This window comes from Ambystoma mexicanum, chromosome 9 (genome assembly GCF_040938575.1).
Source record: "Ambystoma mexicanum isolate Mex_15411 chromosome 9, UKY_AmexF1_1, whole genome shotgun sequence".
In the NCBI taxonomy this organism is placed as follows: domain Eukaryota; kingdom Metazoa; phylum Chordata; class Amphibia; order Caudata; family Ambystomatidae; genus Ambystoma; species Ambystoma mexicanum.
Genome location: NC_090931.1, coordinates 308,512,495 through 308,532,555, shown reverse-complemented (window position 1 = coordinate 308,532,555; position 20,061 = coordinate 308,512,495). Strand labels below are relative to the sequence as shown.

The window sequence follows — 20,061 nt, the reverse complement described above, 5'->3', positions numbered from 1 at the left end:
CTTGATGGTGGTGGGGGGAGATTTCAACGAGGTCATGCACCCAGAACTTGACCGAACACACATCCGCTCGAGAAATCCAGCTACGCATACCAAACTAGCCACGTTCGCCGACGCAATAGGCCTGAAAGATGTGTGGAGACATTTGCATCCTGGCACGAGAGAATACTCTTTCCTCTCCGGAGCACACGCCTCATTATCTAGACTTGATTACTTTTTTCTCCCGATCTCCGAATTACATCTAGCAACCGATGCACACCTCCTACCCAGAGGTATATCGGACCACTCCCCGCTCGTAATGGTGCTCAATACACACAGGCCGATTCCCCCACCCACGTGGAGGCTAAACAATTATTATCTGGGCTTCCCCGACCTAGTCGAACATATCAAAAAAGGAACAGAATCATACTTTGAACTGAACACAACCTCAGTGGATAGCCCTGTAACATTGTGGGAGGCATACAAACCCGTACTGAGAGGGGAACTCATATCCCAGATCGCAGCCCATAGGAAAAAACACGCCGCGGCGATCCGGGCGGCCGAAAAGCGAGTACAAGAGGCAGAGGTAGCTCATCTATCCCAAGACCTCCCAGAATCCCATCGCGAATTACAGCTAGCACAAAAACAGTTTCAAAACGTCGCCCTGGACAATGCCAAACAGGCACACGCAGCGATGCGGACCAGAGTGTACGAAACCGGGGATAAGGCAGGCAAAATGTTGGCGTGGCTGGAGAGGCGTGACGAGGGGCTCCGACATGTTAGAGCGATCAGAACACAGGGGAATACACTAGTGACAGCGGACCGTGACATAGCGGAAGAGTTCGCAAGCTACTACAAGGAACTCTATGGACCGCCAATCTCCCCCATTGACACTACACCCATCTCGGGAATCACCCTTCCCTCCCTGACACCTGAACAAAGAGCCCTGCTAGAAACCGACATATCGGAGAATGAATTGTCTGCAGCCATAGCCGACCTTCAACCCGGGAAAGCCCCGGGACCCAACGGCCTTCCGGTCGAGGTATGGAAGAAAATAGGCACGAGCGTAATTACACCACACTTGCTGAAAATGTATGAAACCTCCCGAAACAAAGGGTCCCTCCCACAAGACCTGAGACAGGCCACCATAGTGGTCATACCCAAAGCGGACAAACCCCCAGAGTGCTGCAGTTCGTATAGGCCCATTTCCCTTATCAATACAGAAACCAAAATTTTAGCGAAAACCTTAGCCAATAGATTGCAGCAAGTTATACCCTCCTTGATCCACCCGGATCAGTGTGGTTTTATGCCGCAGAGATCCACGCGGATGAATATACATCGATTATTCATGGCGATGGAGAATGCGACCACCATCCGAGACCCGTTGGCCCTGTTGGCCGTAGACTTCGAGAAGGCCTTTGACTCTATCAGGTGGGATGCGATCTGGGAGATAATGCAAAGGATGGGATTCGGGCCCCAGTTTATGAGCTGGGTTAAATTATTGTACAAATCCCCGCTAGCAGTCACGAAAGTGAATGGTCACGTGTCAGGCCCCTTTGAAATCGGCACAGGAACCAGACAAGGATGCCCACTGTCGGCCATGATATTCGCAATAGCGATTGAACCACTCGCTATACTGTTAAGAACAAACGAAACATGGAAGGGATTTAGATGGTCTGAAGCCTGGGAAGATAAGGTGTCCCTATACGCGGACGACTTATTGGTTTACTTACAAGACCCGGTCAGATCCTGCCCCATAGTGACTGATTTACTGCAGAAATACGGCTCCTTCAGTGGCCTGAAAGTAAACTGGGACAAATCCACCCTATTCCCACTTAAACAAGAGGGAGACTCGATCCCGCCCCAATGTCCCTACCGGGTAGAAAGGGAACAATTCAAATACCTAGGTATTCTAATAACAAATAAGCTGACTGATTATGTGCCCAGAAACCTGTACCCAGTCATGACAAGATTTGCAGAGGATGCCCGTCACTGGTCATCCCTCCCGCTGACACTACTGGGTAGAGCTGCACTCTTCAAAATGATGACCCTACCCCGCCTACTCTACATATTACAAAATGCCCCATTACACATCCCTTCAAACATATTTAGGAAAATAGACCAGACACTCCGCAGACTGCTGTGGAATAACGGTCATCCACGCATAGCCCTAGCTACACTCCAAAGATCCATATGGGAGGGCGGAATAGGACTACCCCGAATGCAAACATACTATTGGGCCAGTCAATTGATGAAAGTGAATGACCAACTACACGGCGACACCGATGCACCACACAACAAATCTCTAGAGTCGGACACTCCTGGAAAACCCATCATGCTGTACCTTTATAAGAAAAGAGACCGCGCGGCTACTCCCAACATGCGCGCACAGCTAACACAAATCTGGACAGACGCACACAAGTTCGTGGGATGGGGCGACAAACTATCGCAGGCCCAACCTCTGTGGAACAACAAGAACCTTCCAGGTGTATACACGCTCCCCAGGTGGCCGAACTGGTCCCGGCAAGGTCCGCCCATCTTGGGAGACGTTGTGAAAGATAACACCATGGTCCCTTTTGCAGAGCTGGCTCTCCGACTTGGACTTCCCCAAACCGAACATTACCACTATGCTCAACTACAACACGCACTACGAAACATCCTCCCCGAAGTGAGCCCCCTACCGGACTTCACCCCCATTGAGAGAAATCTACTCCCGGAACCAATTACCCGGAGAGTGACATCGGTTCTATATAGTGCCATAAGTTCCTTTGGCACACCAGATCTACTGTCACTGCGGACCAAGTGGGAATCGGACGTGGGGGCCATACTGCCGGAGGAATGGGTCATGACATTGATGTTCCCTAGGGAGATAGCGATTTCATCAAGGCTTAGATTGGTTCAATTAAAGATATTACACAGAGTATACTATCCCAGGGTGGCCCTACACAGATGGGGAAGAATAGATGATCCGAACTGCCTGCGATGCAAAACGGAAGAGGGTACCTTTTTCCACATCATATGGGATTGCACACATATACAACCACTTTGGGAGGCATGCTGTGCGGAACTCTCTAGAGTTATGGGGAAAACAGTTCCCAGAAACCCTAAGCTACTACTATTGGGGATAGATGATGAAATTGACCTATCTAGATATGAAAAACTGCTCTTGTTCACCACCACCGCACTTTTGAAAAGGAACATTGCTCAAAAATGGGGCTCGGACCAAATACCGAGCTATGAACAATGGAGAACGGATGTGGATATCTGTGTCGCAACGGAATACAGAGTATACGCGGCCAGAGGATGCCCGGCAAAAGCCCTGAAAGTGTGGAGGAAATGGGAAGATGCCCAATGAGGATTATAAAACAACTGGACGCTGCCTGCGGGCTCAACTAAAGCTGTCCCCCCCCCCTTTTTTCCTTTGCAAACATATGTGTACAACATCTGAAACAGCCAGTAACCCTCTCCGGCAATGCGCATGTATTGATTGTTTACGTTGTTTATTTGTTTAACCTTGTTTTTTCCTAAAAACACCAATAAAATGTGTTATTAAAAAAAAACAAAGGTGGGCTATGGCGTCCACACAACTTTGGGAGAGGGGACACAGAACGCTCTCCCCTCACATATCCCCCCTAACACCAAAGTAGCGATCCGCCAAAGAGGCCAACTTTCCAGGATGCGCCTCACTCAAAGGTTGCATTTTGTGTGAGCCTGGCACAGCCGAAACTGCGACACGTGGTTCCCCCTGAGCCACACCTTGAAGAACACTGTTGTGTGTCGATCATTGTACCTGTAGTGCTTCCTACTAACGCTACCATGTTAACGGGCCAATGTGTTTATTTTTTCTCCTTACCGTAGTTGGTGACAAGGTCCCAGCTGACATCCGGCTCATCGAGATACGATCTACGACGCTCAGGGTGGACCAGTCCATTCTAACAGGTAAAGAGGGGTCTGGGTAGGTTTTTCAGCTGTCACTCTGACGACACGTGTTTGTATATTGAGCTTGTATCACAATGGAACTGCTCTTTCGTGTGTCATACCATTGTAGCTAGAGCAGGTTTAGAGGTGGGTTGTGGGTTGTTAAAGGTGGTTATGGTTCGTATGCAACATGTATGCGCGCGCGCACACACACACACACACACACACACACGCACACGCACGCGCACGCGCACGCGCGCGCGCGCTAAACTCCTTGTGTCCTATGGTTACAGAATCGAATTTCAAGGATTCCAGTTAACTGCATCCTAATGTCCAACATCAGAAATCACTCTTGATTGATGTGCCCCATTTTTTGCCTAAACTCGGGATTTAAACTCGGGGTCTAACTTTTTGCTCTCTTGATGTTTCGGACTACTACCATTCGCCCAAAACAGCATGGTCAATGATGAGGGATCCTCGGAGCCATAATGCAAAACGTCTCGAGAGCTGCAGGTTGCAGACCCCTGGTCTAAGCTGTAACACCCAAGGCCCAACCTTAAAAGAGTCGGAGTGCTGTGCAGAGGGGCACTCAGGGATGCACAAGCTGTGCTAGCACAGACATAAATGGGGCATAGCTTTTATTCTAGAGTAGAACATGTTATGAAATGAATGATGTGATACTTTAAAAATGGCCAAATATGTGTGAAAGGCTTAACACCATCACCTCCGCAGATGGTTAGGGATGAAGCGAGAGCGGTGGGCAGGTGAAAAAGGGGTAAGGAAATCTGACAATGAGAAGGTAGAACCCTGCTCAAAATATCAGGAATGAAGCGAGGGACAGTAGCGGGGAAGAATACGAGGGTAAGGCTATCTGACAATGAGAAGGCAGAAGCCTGCTCAGGCTGTGGGGGGTGAAGTGAGAAGGGGTAAACCTGCTCAGAAGGTGGGAGTTGAAAAGAGGGAGAGTAGAGGGGGAAGGATGCAGGTATACAAATCTGACAGTGGGAAGGGTGAGGCCTTCTCAGAAGGTGAGAGATGAAGAGAGAGAGAATAGAGGAAGAAGGGGTAAGGCGATCTGACAATGAGAAGGTAGAACCCGACTCAGAATATCAGGAATGAAGCAAGAGACAGTAGAGGGGAGGAAGAAGAGATAAGGTGATCTGACAATGAGAGGAGAGAAGCCTGCTCTGAAGGCAAGGGATGAAGAAAGTGGGAGTAAGAAGATCTCACAATGAGAACGGAGAAGTCTGCTCAGAAGGTGGGAGAAGAGGAGAGGGAGAGTTGAGGTGAGGAACATTAGGTAAGGAAATCTGCCAGTGAGGAGAGAGGCCTGCTCAGAAGGTGGGAGAAGAAGAGAGCGGAGGAGGAAGAGATATGAAAATCTCACAACAAGATGGGAGACGCCTTCTTAGGAAGTCGGGGATGAAGAGAGAAAGAAGAAGCCTGCTCAGAAAGTGGGAGAAGAAGAGAGGGAAAGTAGAGGGGAGGACGAATGGCATAAGAAGATATCAAAAGGGAGTTACCTGTTCAGAAGGTGCAGGATGATAGCAGTAGGAAACCCAATGATGGTCCAGAAAGCATGGTAAGGGCAGGAGAGGCTTATGGAGAAGGAAACCTAAGCAATCAGTATAATATCAAGTCCACGTTCATGGGCAGTATCTGGGTAGATGTTCTCTCTGCTGGGGCTCACCCAACTATGTCCAAACCTGTACTCCTGGTCTCCGTCCCCGTCTACCTAGTTGCTGGTCTCCCTTTTCTCTCTTCAGACCGTGTTTCTACAAAGAATGTTTGTTTGCCCGGGCGCATGTCTCTTCTCTCTTGTCGACCTTGCAAGCAACTCTGCCTTGGTTCCAACGGTGATCATGGAGCATTCTTTGGGTCATTGTTCATGGAGACATTCAGTGTTTGTACATATCTGGGATTGGGAACTGAAACATGGACTTTCCAATAGTGCCCAGTTTGCTACAGGTTCTACTGGTCATGCTGTTCTGTCCGTACCCTCCTTTTCCGTGTGCTGTAATGGTAATGACAGCCCGAGAAGCAAGCCAAGTCGGTGTTTTGCAGGCAGGATCAGGGGCAAGCTTACACAGAGGATCAAGGTCCAGCAAAGTGCCCAATGAGGGCGATCTTGATTTGGGCAGAAGCAGGCAGAGTCTAGGACCATGAAGACCTGGAGAGATCAGAAGGCCATGTCACAACTCAGAACCTTTCTGGAGTGTCTGCCCAATGAATTTGCAAAGCTCCCCCAGCAGGGACATAATTTAACTAAAATACCAGCGGTAGCGGAAGTGATATCACACAACCCTTGACCTCTGATGACATCACTGCAAGTGATTTCATTTACCCCACCCTGAAGTGACATCACAGGAAGCGATGGAACACAACCTTTCACCCCTTGACAAAACAGGAAGTGCCATCACATAGCATTGCTCCTAAGTACACTATGAAAAATATGGTTACAATTTCACTGTAATGTGTTATACATTTCATACAAGAATGGATCACCATATGTATCATAATTATCAGTGTACATAGGGCAACATTACCAAATTATTGTGAATGCATGCAGATGCCTAAGGCCAAATGATAATGATGTGTTGTTATATAGCACTTGCCCTTAAGCGCTTTATATAGAACAAATATACATACAATAACACCCAACCTGTGTTGGTACTCATTTATCAACCTCAGAAGGATGAAAGGCTGAGTTGGCCTTGCCAGGATTTGAACCTTCAACCTGCAGATCACACACACATCATTGCAGCAAGCTCTCAACCCCCTGAGCTATCTTACTGGCTATAGCTAGCTTACCAGCTATAGCAAAATTAGCAATTACATGTCTGAATGTTCTCAAAGTCAGAAAGAAAATTACACTCTGTAGTGGATACCATTAAACTAGTAACTGAGATTTAACAGCAGGCCAGGTCCTCTGCAGGTCTGGTGCAAAGTTGGCCACATGTCAAGCCTGCGTGGATCTACTTTTCAGGCTTCAGATGTTGGCAAAATACATACCATTGGGAGTGTTCATAACTGTGTATTAAACAATTTAGAGTAGCGCAGAGAAAGCAGCGCACTCACACGGCATCCTGTACTCTTGGCACTCGTTACCTCCTACATGCAAACAAACAGCATGCCATGGAGATAGGAGAGATGGACACATTGCAACAAACCATTAAGTGTGGCACAATGAAATCAAGGGTCACGTTATGTGCTATGGTCAAACAATTCTACACAGTACACAAGCTTCTAGGCACAAAGGTTTTTTCAAGTGACCGAGGACACTGAGATGAAATGTCTTGTGATGACGTAACAGAGACAACGGCAGAAATAAACATGCTATAACTGCAACTTGCGAAAGCAAAATACATGGGGCCTGATTCACAAACACGTTTTATAATGGAGCAATCCCATAGGAAAATGCTCTGTGAATCAGACCCATAGTTCGAAATTGATGCTTATTCTACTCTAAATGTTTTGTCTGCATTAATAATTTGAGGTGTTTAGGAACAGGCTAAATCAGTGACTCACTCCCTGAAGTGTGCCTGAAATAAACCTTGAATGAGTCTAGCAAATATTGTATAGAATTCCAGGAAGACAAATTATTTGTTATTCCTATTCTTTCTTATTTAGGGTCACTGCTCAAAGTTTTAAACTTTTGGTACCTCTTGTTTTTAGAGGCCTGAACAAGAAAGCCAGCCATTCTAGAAAACAAAGAGCCACATGGCACTGGCCGCAGCCCAGGAGCTTCAATTTGTACATCTCTACATTTTTTTAGGGGTAGTAAGGGAGACCACATGGGTAGCAATGTGAAAACAAGGAAATAATATGAGGCAGGGTAACCAAAAAGGAAACACATCAAACACAGGTTACAAAGGAACATACAAAGTACTTTATTTTATACTGAATCCAGTTACAAAAGAACAGAACAAAATTCAGATAGCTATCGACCCTCAGTACAACACAGCGAACTCCGGCGTGGTTCAGTGTGCTCAGTGAGTGCAAATATTCATTGAAACAGTCAGGCTTTTATACATTTCAAGCCTGCTGTTCAGCCCTCCTTTGGGTTAACCATTCCATAAATAAGTTACTGCTCTAGGGTCCCTTGCCAGGTCAAATCTAGTTCATCTTAGGTTTATACATTAACAAGAAGAAATGGTAATAATGTATGCTCTAGGCCTAACATTACAATGCAGGACTTAATTTATACAATATAGTTAAGCAGGTGTTCTCATTCAATTATAAATCAGTTTCGGTGATACAGGTAATCCATTGTACACAGGTCAGCAGAAGGACAAGGTCTAAGCTCATGACCCTAACAAGTGGTCTGCAGGCAAGTTATACATTAGCTGTACAGAGGTCATGACAATCGAGTTCTGTTCTGAATAACATAGGCTACCATTTTAGCTCACATGGTGACTTTATAGAGCAAGAAAACCTAAAATGGCGGCTTGACCCAAAATGACAGTTTACATGGTTTCTAAGGTCAGGACCTTGCAATGCGAGTTTATTCACATGTAGTTTATAAGCAGCTTGTTAGCAGCTTGGCGTAGGCCAATATCCATATATTCATAGCAATAGGAGGCACGATATAATTTCTAGTTTGACAAACCCTCCTTTTGGCCTATGCCAAGTGCTAAACTACTTCTGATCTCCCTGCAAATAACTCCATGTGTCATCGTCCATACACCCTGAATAGCTGTCAGAAATATCTATCGCCATTAGATCTTTTACTAAGATCTCTTTCAGTACATACTCCTTAGAGGTTTTATCCGGGGCATATACTTTATGTCCTATTGTACCTATCGGCTGAGCGCAACATCCCCCTAGCATTGAACATATACTTGGTAGACATTGGATACAACAACAAAGAAATAGCAGAATTCCCAAAATAAGATCCCAATTTCCCTCGGGAACATGCACCTCTGAACTAAGAATGTGCAGATTCTGTATTGCCTTAAAAATAGTTGGGGAGGAATCCGGTACGAAAACACAGCAAGCGGACCCCAATAGTTTACATACTCCACCACGTTCAGCCAGAATGACATCTAATGCCATCCGGTTCTGAAGCGCTACCAATCTGATCGCTTTCTGCTCTAAAGTCATATTATAGAGTATATCTGTGGTCCGGTTGATGGTTCTCTCCAGTACTCTCGCTAGTTTCCTGATATCCTCGGAATTCGCTATCTGCCCAAAGAATGGAAGGAATGATTTCGCTACATCTCCTAAAACCTGTGCTGGAGTGTCGCCATTCTCGTCCCGCCGTGGACGAGCCTTCGAAACCTCTACAGTACTTGCTATAAACACCCCAGGTAACAGGATTCCTAGATAACAAGTTCCCTGCCAATCCCTGGGCAACCATGGAATTGCTACATTACCGCAAACAAAATAGATAGGTTCGCCTTCATACAAAGGTCTGTCTTCCCCAGTCAAATTTGAAACGTTGGCACAACCTTTAAAATTTCCCATTGACCGGGTGCCATTCCTCTGTATGCAGAAAGAAACTGAATCGGGGCTATGGTTAACAGTATAAGAAGGAGGCACGGCATCCTTATAGCCTATCGGAGCCATTTTAAAGGAAATCAAAGATTGGAAAGGACGAGACAGTCTATCAGAAGGCCTAATAGAAGCAATATTGAGCTTACTCCTATTTGCGAAAATCAAGCATCCCAGGGCAGTCAGAACACGTTTCTCGAAACTATTCAAATTAGTTCCATCAAAGTTCCCCGAGATGCTATCGTTCCATCGGCCAAAGAACAGTGCTCTAAGTGAAGCATAACAAGCAGTTGTCAAAGGTAAAGGGTGAATATACCAACCTAGCCCCTTATCCCCATGTTGCTGTAAATGTGAGCAGACCCAACAATTAGTCTTATTAAAAATGGCATTTGTTGCTTTCATTATAAGCAACAAGGTATTATTGTGATACTTCTGTCTATGCTGTGAGTCCCTAGGTGACAGAGTATGCAAATGTACAAAAGCTGTAGGAACAGTGGGTACAATTTCAGTCGGCAGCAAAGACTCTAAAGGATGAGTTTCTTCGAAATATCAAAGGCCTAAGACAGTGACTATTATAAAACCAAATATTATCATAAAAACACAGCAATACGTTTTCGGGGCCCAGGCACATTGTTCATTGTCCGAGTTGGTCACCCCCTTATTTATAAGTCCAATACGAGCAGCAGCGGTGGCGGTAGCAGGCATTGTAAATTTTCATTTGACGACCCCAATGTTCGTTGCTGGCGACACTACGGTCGCGCGGGTTCTTAGTCCTTCCACAACCCCTAGCCAACAGAATCCCCTTCCTCAACTTTTTGGGCAAAAGCAAGCCCTTGATGATCCTTTCCTTCCTTGAATGCACAGCTGAACCGTGCTGTCTATCTATCAGATGCACAGCAAAACCGTGCCATATGTCTATCTTCATGGCCGGAAGTTGTATCTTGTTGTGCCTGGTATTGTTTGATCCGAGAACAAGATGTCGTCACTTCCCGTTGGAAGCAACGTATCAGAGGCAAGTGAAGTTGGAACAGCAATTTCCGGGAGCAAAATTTTCGGAGAGTGCGGAGACAAAATGGCAGCTTCCCCAAGCCTCACGGGCTCAGAAATATTCTCCGACGCACTCTCAGTGCTACTCACTGCTTTGGGATCATTGGTTGCAGCGTTAGCGAGGGGTTCTGTTTCTTCTGTAACGTGTGGCACTGGGTGAGGAAGTTTCTTGACATGCGTCGCGTGGATCCAATGCTTCCGGCCTACGACACGCACCGCTGTTTGGGTGACCAGCAGGACCTGGAACGGGCCCCGCCACCGAGGTGCAAGGCAGGAAGATCAGTCAAAGGATTTGACCAAAACCCAACTTCCAGGTTGTATACTGTGGCCTGGGCCCTCGTATCGCGCGGGTAAAGCGTCTCGTACCTGGTGATAAATTGAAAACAGGTTTTTAGTCAATTGGTTACAATAGTCTGAAAGCAATACATTTTCTACATTCCTCAATAACCTAGGCTTCGGAAGACCCCAGATATTGGCAGGTCTCCCCATTACCACCTCAAATGGAGAGAGCCCAGTCTTAGTTTGAGGGGTTGTAGGCATGGACAGTAACACGATCGGTAAGGCGTCCGGCCATTTTGGTTTGGTGCCGGCACACGTCTTAGCAAGCTTGTTTTTTATGATACCATTGTGTCTTTCCACTAATCCGGCGCTCTGAGCATGTCTGGCCGAATGGAATTGTTTGTCAATTTGCATTGCCGTACATATCTGTAGAATTACAGCAGCAATAAAATGCGGACCATTATCTGACCAGATAACTCTCGGCAAACCGAACCGTGGGAAGAATTCCTTTAACATGGTCTTTGCAGTGGTCATGGCTGTAGCGTCTTTAACAGGGAAAGCCTCGACCCACTTCCTAAAGGCGCAAATGACCACAAGGACATATTTTAGATTGTTACATCGCTCCATTTCAATAAAGTCAAAGTGAATCACTTCAAACGGGACAGAAGGAGGCCCAAAGCTACCTTTTGGAGTTGCTGTCCCCTTTCCCACATTGTGTTGTAGGCAAATCATGCAATTTTGGACATAATGCTGGGCAATTTTTGAAATCTTATCATTTACCCAGACTTTCTCTAACATTCTTGTGATCTGTTGAGCGCACACCTGTGTGGGACCGTGTGCCATGATAACCATCATTACTATATAGGCATTAGGAAGCAACCATTTCCCTTCAACCATGTCCACCCAACACCCATCATCATCGAGTTTCCCCAAGCCCTCAACCCACCTCTTGGATTCTTCTAATGTGGCATCAGCTTGGATATCCCGTACAGACCCAACACCCTCATCCATTGCATAGGCATCTACAGTCTCCCTTGAAACATACATCTCTGTGAAGAGATCAGAGGCAGTTTGTCTAGCTATTTGATCAGCAAAAGCATTCCCTTTCCCTACATCATCTATAATCTTGTGATGTGCTGCGCACTTAATGATTGCTAACTGACTAGGGAGCGCAAGCGCTGAAAGCAATTGTACTATCAGGGAGCCATGTTGGATCTTGGTGCCATGCGAAGTTAAAAACCCTCTCTCTGACCAAAGTTGTGAGCCACCGCAAAGGCATACTGACTATCAGTATATATGTTCACTGTTAGCCCTTCGGAAAGCTCACAAGCTCGAGTCAATGCTATAATCTCTGCGGCCTGCGCAGAGTTATGCGTAATTCTCTTGGTCTCCACAACCGTACTGAATGTAGTGACTGCATAAGCAGCTGTGGATGTACCATCCAGTAGTTTGAAGCAGGAGCCATCACAAAACAGCTCCCCTTGTGGGTTATCCAAAGGAGTGTCCTCAAATCAACTCTGCCTTTTGTATCTTGTTCAGTAGTATACAGGCAGTCATGTGACTCTTCGTCACCGCAAACAGTATTTTGCGGGAAAGGTAGGAGTTCAGCCGGATTAAGAACGCAGCACCTCCTAATTTGAACGTGGGGAGCAAACAAGATTAATTCATATCTTGTCAGTCGTGCGGAAGTGAGGTGTTGCGTTTGGGTTTTGTTCAATAGAATATCTACAGAGTGAGGCACCATCAGGGTTAAATCATGGCCTAGGACCATTCCCTCACTCTGTTTTACAGACGCAGCAGCAGCAGCGACAGCTCGCAAACATCTTGGCAAAGCGCATGCAACAGGATCAAGGGCGGAAGAGTAGTAACCGCATGGCCTATTCTTCCCTCCATGTTCCTGCGTTAATACAGCCAAAGCACATCCATCACATTCATGCACAAACAACACAAAGGCCTTCTCATAGTTCGGTGTGCCCAAAACTGGCGCCGAACATAATGCAGTCTTGAGCAACTCGAATGAATGTTGATGCTCCGTATTCCATGGCAATGGCGAAGAAATACCCTTCTTCGTCAAGGCCAACATCGGTTTTATCACTAGTTAGAAGTTTGGGATCCATAACCTACAGTAAGAAGCCATACCTATCAAGGCTCTAACTTCCTTTTGTGTATTTGGGACAGACATGCCAGAAATGTGTTTTATTCTTTCAGGTGTCAATCTTCTTCCCTCCTTTGACAGGAGATAGCCTAAATAGGCGACCTCCTGGCAACAATATTGAAACTTTTTAAGCGAAGCTTTGTGACCATGCTTAGCTAGATGGATGAGCAACAACACAGTGCCCTCTTTACAAGAGCTCTCAGAGTCAGCGGCTAAAAGCAAATCATCAACATATTGAAGCAACGTACAAGTACGGGGCAATCCAAGGGTGTCAAGCTGCTCTTTCAAAGCCCTACTATAAATACTAGGACTCTCAGTATAACCTTGAGGTGCACGAGTAAATGTGAATGAGCGTCCCCCTAAGGTGAACGCGAACACGTATCTACTATCCTAATGTATAGGAATACTGAAGAAAGCATTCTTTAGGTCCACAGCACTGAAGTGAGTAGCTGTAGCTGGAATCATGGTTAATATTGTCGTCACATCAGGCACAATTGGAAATTGCGGAGCGACGACTTTATTAATGGCACGTAAATCAATTATAAAACGAAATGGAATTGCATTATCACCTTTTTTGTACACGGGTAAAATCGGACTATTGCACAAACTTCCTGCAATCTCCTCAATCACCCCACGATGCACAAAATCGGAAACAATGCTCTTCAAAGCTCGCTTGCCTTCAACTGAGATCTTATACTGTGGAATACGGGGCAGCTTAATTCCATGTTTCAAAACTATTTTAACAGGCTCAATCTGCAAAACACCGACATCATTGTCATCAACTGCCCACAAATACTCTGGTACATTACTGAATTCTGGCGGCAAAGGTCTAGTCAAGAATTGCGAAACAGAACATTGCTGTGGTGAAATCGTCAAACACACTCCATCAGAAGAACAATGAATTACCGCATTTAATTCCTTCAACAGATTCAACCCCAGCAAATTCTCTCCACAATTCGAAGTCAAGAGAAATGGACAGTGGTCCGTATAGGGACCCAAAGAAATAGGTACCGGTGAAGAAACCGGACAAACAACTGGTGTGCCAGAAAACCCTACAGAAACATTGGTTTGCCCTGACAGTGGAATGTTTGGAACCGGAGAATGATCAATGGAGCACTTCTGTGCTCCAGTGTCTATCAAAAATTGATGTTTCCTATTTCCCACTACCATTTCAACGTAGGGACCTTTCTGACTAACGGGAATAGGTGTAGGTTCCAAACCCTGCTTTGGGCAATCCTAACTAAACAAAATATCATCAAAAGGAAGCTCTTCAGATAGATATGCAGCAGAAGGATGATCAAATATGTTTCTAGTATCCACACTCGAAGTCTGATTATCCTGTGAAAACTGGCCTCTACCAGGGCCCCCTACACACGGGCGACCTCTGGATCGTCTACCCATATTTCCAAATGTGTTATTCGACCTCTGTCGAAGGACGGGCATTGTGCACGCCAATGACCCTCCTGGCGACAATAGACACACTGGTTAATATTCACAGGACCCAAGGGCACATTCCCTTGTGGAACATACTGACCTCTAATCTGCGAACTACCCCCTCTGGGGCCTCTAACAATTTGCTGTAACAATACTTTAGTCTTCAAATCACCTTTTCTCTTCTCGACTCTATCTTTTTCATTATTGACACGGTTCTCGTAGTACTGAGCCATGTGCAGTACTTCTGATTGGGATTTCGCCTGCCAAGCGCTCTCAGAAGACATAATTTGTGACTGGATGTCAGGCAGCAATCCACGTACAAATTTGTCCACAAATAATCTTTTCCCAGACTCTGTGCCTAAGTCTTGTCCACTGAAATCCGAGAATACCTGTTCGAACAGATTAAAGAACTCGGTAGCACCCTCAGATTTTCCTTGGACACAGGCCGTAAGCTTGTCCCAAATAATTCTCTTTTCGGGGATTATAGTTTTCAGTTTTGCAATGATTCTGTCAGGGAAAGTTAGTATCACCTGAGGTGGTCTCTCACCAGCTGGCCTTTCCCCATCAAGCCTAACTATGTTAGCCCATGTATCTCCCAACCCTGGTACATCGTCTATAGTTCTAAATTGTTTCCACAAATCTACCGGCAGGAGTACAGGGAATAGCAAATTAATGTCGCCTAGGGTAAACACTGAGGACTGCAAAACGGACTCTATCTCTTTATAGAACCCCGTCGGATTTTTCCTAATGTCAGGAATAGTTTGTCTAATAGTATTCACTTCCTGTCGTGAAAACGGGACGTGAACAAACTGCGATACATAATGTACAGGAATGTCCACAGCAGGTGTACCTGCTGCAGCATTAGCAGGAATCTCAACCTTTGGGACAAATGTCAGAGGAACCTCTCTCATAGGCAACTGAGATGTAGGCAACTCCGAACGCTTACTAAGCAACAGAGCTAAGTCGAGCGCTAAAGCAGTTGAAGAAGTGTCAAGTGAAAAAGCTCTCTTATAAATGCTCAATAACTCTGTGGGACAACTAACCTTTCTCTTTAAACATTCATCCTGCAGGTACTCTACCATTACCTGTCTCACTTTCCTCTGCATTTCTAGCGTATATTGACTGTATGTGTCATATGCCTCAACTGGAGTTATCGATATGTCTGAAATCCATCTAATCGCATCTTTTGTACAAATTCGCGCCTCCTCAGATGTCGATTTACGACACGGAAGAAATCGTTTCTGTACATACATACTTTCTTCTTCGTCATCCTCATTCCGTAACCTTTCCAACTCCTTTCTATACTCAAATATCCTCTCAACATGCTCATGTACCTTCTCCACAGTGTCTCTTGAAAACGCTAAAGTATTCAGGTCCCTCAACCCTTGTGGGAGGTCTGCATTATTTAATTTACCCCACATTACACATAAATGAATCCCTAAACCTTCAATGAAAACATTTTTCTCAGGAAAATTATCCATATTAGAAAGTGTGGCAAGAACATTAGCTCGATCATCTCTCTCCATACAATGCTTAGCCCATGCAAACAAATCCTGTTTCTTTTCTGTAGGAACAGTATTACGAGTAACAATCCTCGACCCCGCACTCTGATCAACTACAAGCGGTACAGAACTACTTGGGAGTGAGGGTGCAGGCAAATTCAATGGAGGTACTATTACTGGTGCAATGGGAAGAGGCAGAGGAGCAGGTGGAGGAACAACAACCGGAGGAATAGGAGCAACAGGTTGAGCAGGAAGAGCAGGAATAACAGCAGGAAGAGGTACAGCAGGAGGAAGAGGAAGATACGGAGGTGGTGCAGAGGCACCAGGCCTTTGTTCATTTAACAATTTGTCGATAAACTCATCAGAAACATGAAGATCTTTAGAAGGATAGATTTTCTGAATACCGAGTGAGAAAGCCCTGTCCATATTCCTAACCGACTCAGACTGTTTGTCCTGATCATATAACAACGCCTTTTCAGCATTTGTTTTATGACAGCGCACATGTTTTTCCCTACTTTTAAGCTGCTGCAACGCTTCTCTTTTCCAATTTTGCAAAACATCAAATGCTGCAGGTCTGGCCTTCTTTTTTAACAAGACTGACTCTAAATATTCAATACGAGGGATCTCAAAACTACCATTGACTGGCCACTGAAGTTCGGAGGCATGTCTAGTTTGTCTGTGCCAAATTTTATTAAATACTACACTTCCAATGCCATGCTTACAGTACATAGTACATGCCGGTGACCCCTCCTGTGGTGCCGGACGGCTAAATTCCAAAGATTATCTATCGCTGTGGAATAATGCCCTAAAGCAGCTAGACAATTTCCCAGGCATTTCCCAAATACTCGGTGTTACCTGGTCAATAATTGTGTCTGCAGATACAATGCGCCAAATTCAAATTGTCAGGGTTGAATTAAGAGTCGGGTAACGGCTCACCTGACCAAACCTAAGGAGGACCGATCGGTTTACAAAGGACTTACCTAACGAATTTTACCTTGTGTATGGTGATTTCGGCAAATCTGCCCGCCTCAAAAAATTGACCCTCGTCAAGATGCCGTCTCAGACCACACGGCTATTGTTCAGGGAACGGATCGTGCAGCGCTGTTGAGGTGTCGCGTCTCGTTCAGTCGGGCCCGTTATGTCACACCGTCCGATCCCGGTCCGATAGAATGCGTCAACCTTCAATAATCCGGCATCAATCTTGAGGGTCCCTATTCTGGGCGCCAACTGTGAAAACAAGGAAATAATATGAGGCAGGGTAACCAAAAAGGAAACACACCAAACACAGGTTACAAAGGAACATACAAAGTATTTTATTTTATACTGAATCCAGATACAAAAGAACAGAACAAAATTCAGATAGCTATCGACCCTCAGTACAACACAGCGAACTCCGGCGTGGTTCAGTGTGCTCAGTGAGTGCAAATATTCATTGAAACAGTCAGGCTTTTATACATTTCAAGCCTGCTGTTCAGCCCTCCTTTGGGTTAACCATTCCATAAATAAGTTACTGCTCTAGGGTCCCTTGCCAGGTCAAATCTAGTTCATCTTAGGTTTATACATTAACAAGAAGAAATGGTAATAATGTATGCTCTAGGCCTAACATTACATTGCACGACTTAATTTATACAATATAGTTAAGCAGGTGTTCTCATTCAATTATAGATCAGTTTCGGTGATACAGGTAATCCATTGCACACAGGTCAGCAGAAGGACAAGGTCTCAGCTCATGACCCTAACAAGTGGCCTGAAGACAAGTTATACATTAGCTGTACAGAGGTCATGACAGTTGAGTTCTGTTCTGAATAACATAGGCTACCATTTTAGCTCACATGGTGACTTTATAGAGCAAGAAAACCTAAAATGGCGGCTTGACCCAAAATGACAGTTTACATGGTTTCTAAGGTCAGGACCTTGCAATGCGAGTTTATTCACATGTAGTTTATAAGCAGCTTGTTAGCAGCTTGGCGTAGGCCAATATACATATATTCATAGCAATAGGAGGCACGATATAATTTCTAGTTTGACAGCAAGGGAGAACTCAGGGATCACAGGTGCGACCTTTGGTGACTCCCAGATGACATCCCTGCCCCCGAGGGAATTGCATGAGGTCCTTAGGATACAATGCAGCAGGCGCCAGTCAGGGCTCCTGTAAAGAGTATGATAAGACCTCCTCAGAAGGCCAAGGACTGCCTCCTGACAACGGAGTAAACGTTTTCTCAGAAATTTAGGGAATAGTGTTCTGGTTGGTTCGCCATGAGGATTGATTGCTCTGTGGATAAGACAGGGGGTCCTGAAGTTGATAACCTGTGACGCCAGGAACCCGTGACTTTGTTTTGGTGACTCTGCGGTACAGTCCAGTGGCTTCAGGTTGAAGGTTATTGCACCAAAACTTTTCTAGATGTCTTTTGGGATTAGCATTAGAAGGGAGGCCCAATGCGAAGGGGTTTGAGGAGCCTGTCCTACTGAACTTCCACCTCAGGAAATGAGCCAGAGACTTGCGGAGTGAGGGCACGGTAGGGGGATGGACTCGCTGGAGCACCTGTTTCAATTTGGGCAGCTTTAAGAGGCGTCTAGAAAGGCTGGTAGAACAATTGTATTGCTTGCCAAGACGAAAGTCAGCAACCAGTGGCTCTCCAGAGGTTTTGGACTACGACTCCCATGGTCCCTCACCATTGACTATATACTGCCGAAGTCTGAAGGGAGTTTTAGTCTAAAACATCTGACCAGGTAAAGGTTGCAGTCTCCTACCATAAACGTAGCCCTCCCCCACCCTCCACCCCCCAGTCTCCTGTTAAGGTTGCATAATGTTTTTTGAATATGTCATCCTCCCTTCTGGTGGGGTTCTACAAGGACGCTTCGTATTGCTGGAGAAATGGCAGTGAGCTCCTACCCTGTCAAAAATTGCAGTCTATAAGAAAAGAATGCTGAACATGTTTAACTTTCCTGCATTTACTTCAGAGAATGTATATTTTTGTGTTCATGAAAACAATTGATAATCTCACATGTTTACATAGTGCTTTCTGTTGGATTCCTCCCGCTTCGAAGCACTGTAATCATAGACGCAATTATTTCCTACTTTTTCAATGCATAAAGTATAGACTGCGGAAGGATAATAAAAGGCCTCCCTGTTGAAAAGAGATGGCTGTGGATGGGTGAAATGACTGCCACGCGAGTGAAATTGGTGAAACCCACCTTCTAGTTCCTCCCTTATACCTTGTTTTCAGGCATAACTGAAATACCTGCCTGCGCTTCATGTGTCTGCACAAATACTTTGCGTGTTTATGCAGTTAAATACTCTTTTTACTGGGAAAAAGGCAGGAAATGCGGGCAAAAGATGCGTACGGGGAAGGTGGATTTCTTGCCTATTTTGGTTTCCACTTCCGTGTTTTTGATTTTTGCTATTTGATTTCAACCTGCTTAGCTATGTGCCAGATACTTGATTTTTATGGAAATGCGTTCATTTGAAATGAACCCCGTCATGCTGTGCCATGTATTTAATATGTACCCTTTAAATCCTATGTTTCAATAATGTATGATATCATAGTTTATTTGTAACTGTGGACCCGAGGATCGAACCTGTGTTGCTCAGTGTCCTCTTGCTTCCATGGTGAGCACGTTGCTGCTGAGCTGTCCAGTTTTTGTCATGGCCTCTAACAGGGGGCGGTCCGTTCATTTGCAAGCCCTGGCAACGTTTGTGGTTGTAATGACGAGTCTGAGGGAGACTGCCAAGGTGCCCTGACCAAACACTGACAGTTTGTGAACCAAGCTTGTAGCCCGAGGCTTCTTTCTCCCAAGAGGAGGACTTGTGCCCTGCAACACAGCGGCGCGCCAAGCATTCGCCGCCATATGTGGGCAAGTTCATTGCGAGCGGTTTCATGAAGAAAGTAAAACTAGTTTATTTTAGCTGGAGATTTGGTTGGCAGGACGCAGGTGCGAGAATTTCCAATCCGAAACATCATTTTAGGGATCTGTATGGGTCAGTAAATGGAAACATTCCTTTCGGGGTTGGGAAATAGTAACGAGCTCGCCTTTAAAGGGAGCAGTTTCCAAGCATTTCATGCACGGGTTTACAGTGCAGTCTCTGGCGGCCCCGAAACAACAGGTTTGGGTCAGTCTTCAGGCAGACCTCTGTGCAGGCTTTTTAGTCCGGCTCCTGGCAAACCTTCTGAAGAGAGTTGTAATAACGGGGGCCGACCCGTTATGGTAATTATACAAGCTTTAATGTCCTTGGTTGCCCGACACTTGGGGTTCACG

General features: G+C 45.5%; 1 protein-coding gene across 3 annotated transcripts in view; it reads left to right on the top strand.

The window, feature by feature from the left end:
• The window catches only part of ATP2A3 (ATPase sarcoplasmic/endoplasmic reticulum Ca2+ transporting 3), a 680,492-nt gene that overhangs the window by 363,575 nt on the left and 296,856 nt on the right, over positions 1 to 20,061 (top strand). For all 3 annotated transcript variants that reach the window (XM_069614715.1, XM_069614714.1, XM_069614716.1), the window contains exon 6: positions 3,835 to 3,915. In XM_069614715.1, the coding sequence (XP_069470816.1) occupies positions 3,835 to 3,915 (81 nt within the window). The remainder of the gene's footprint in view (positions 1 to 3,834; positions 3,916 to 20,061) is intronic.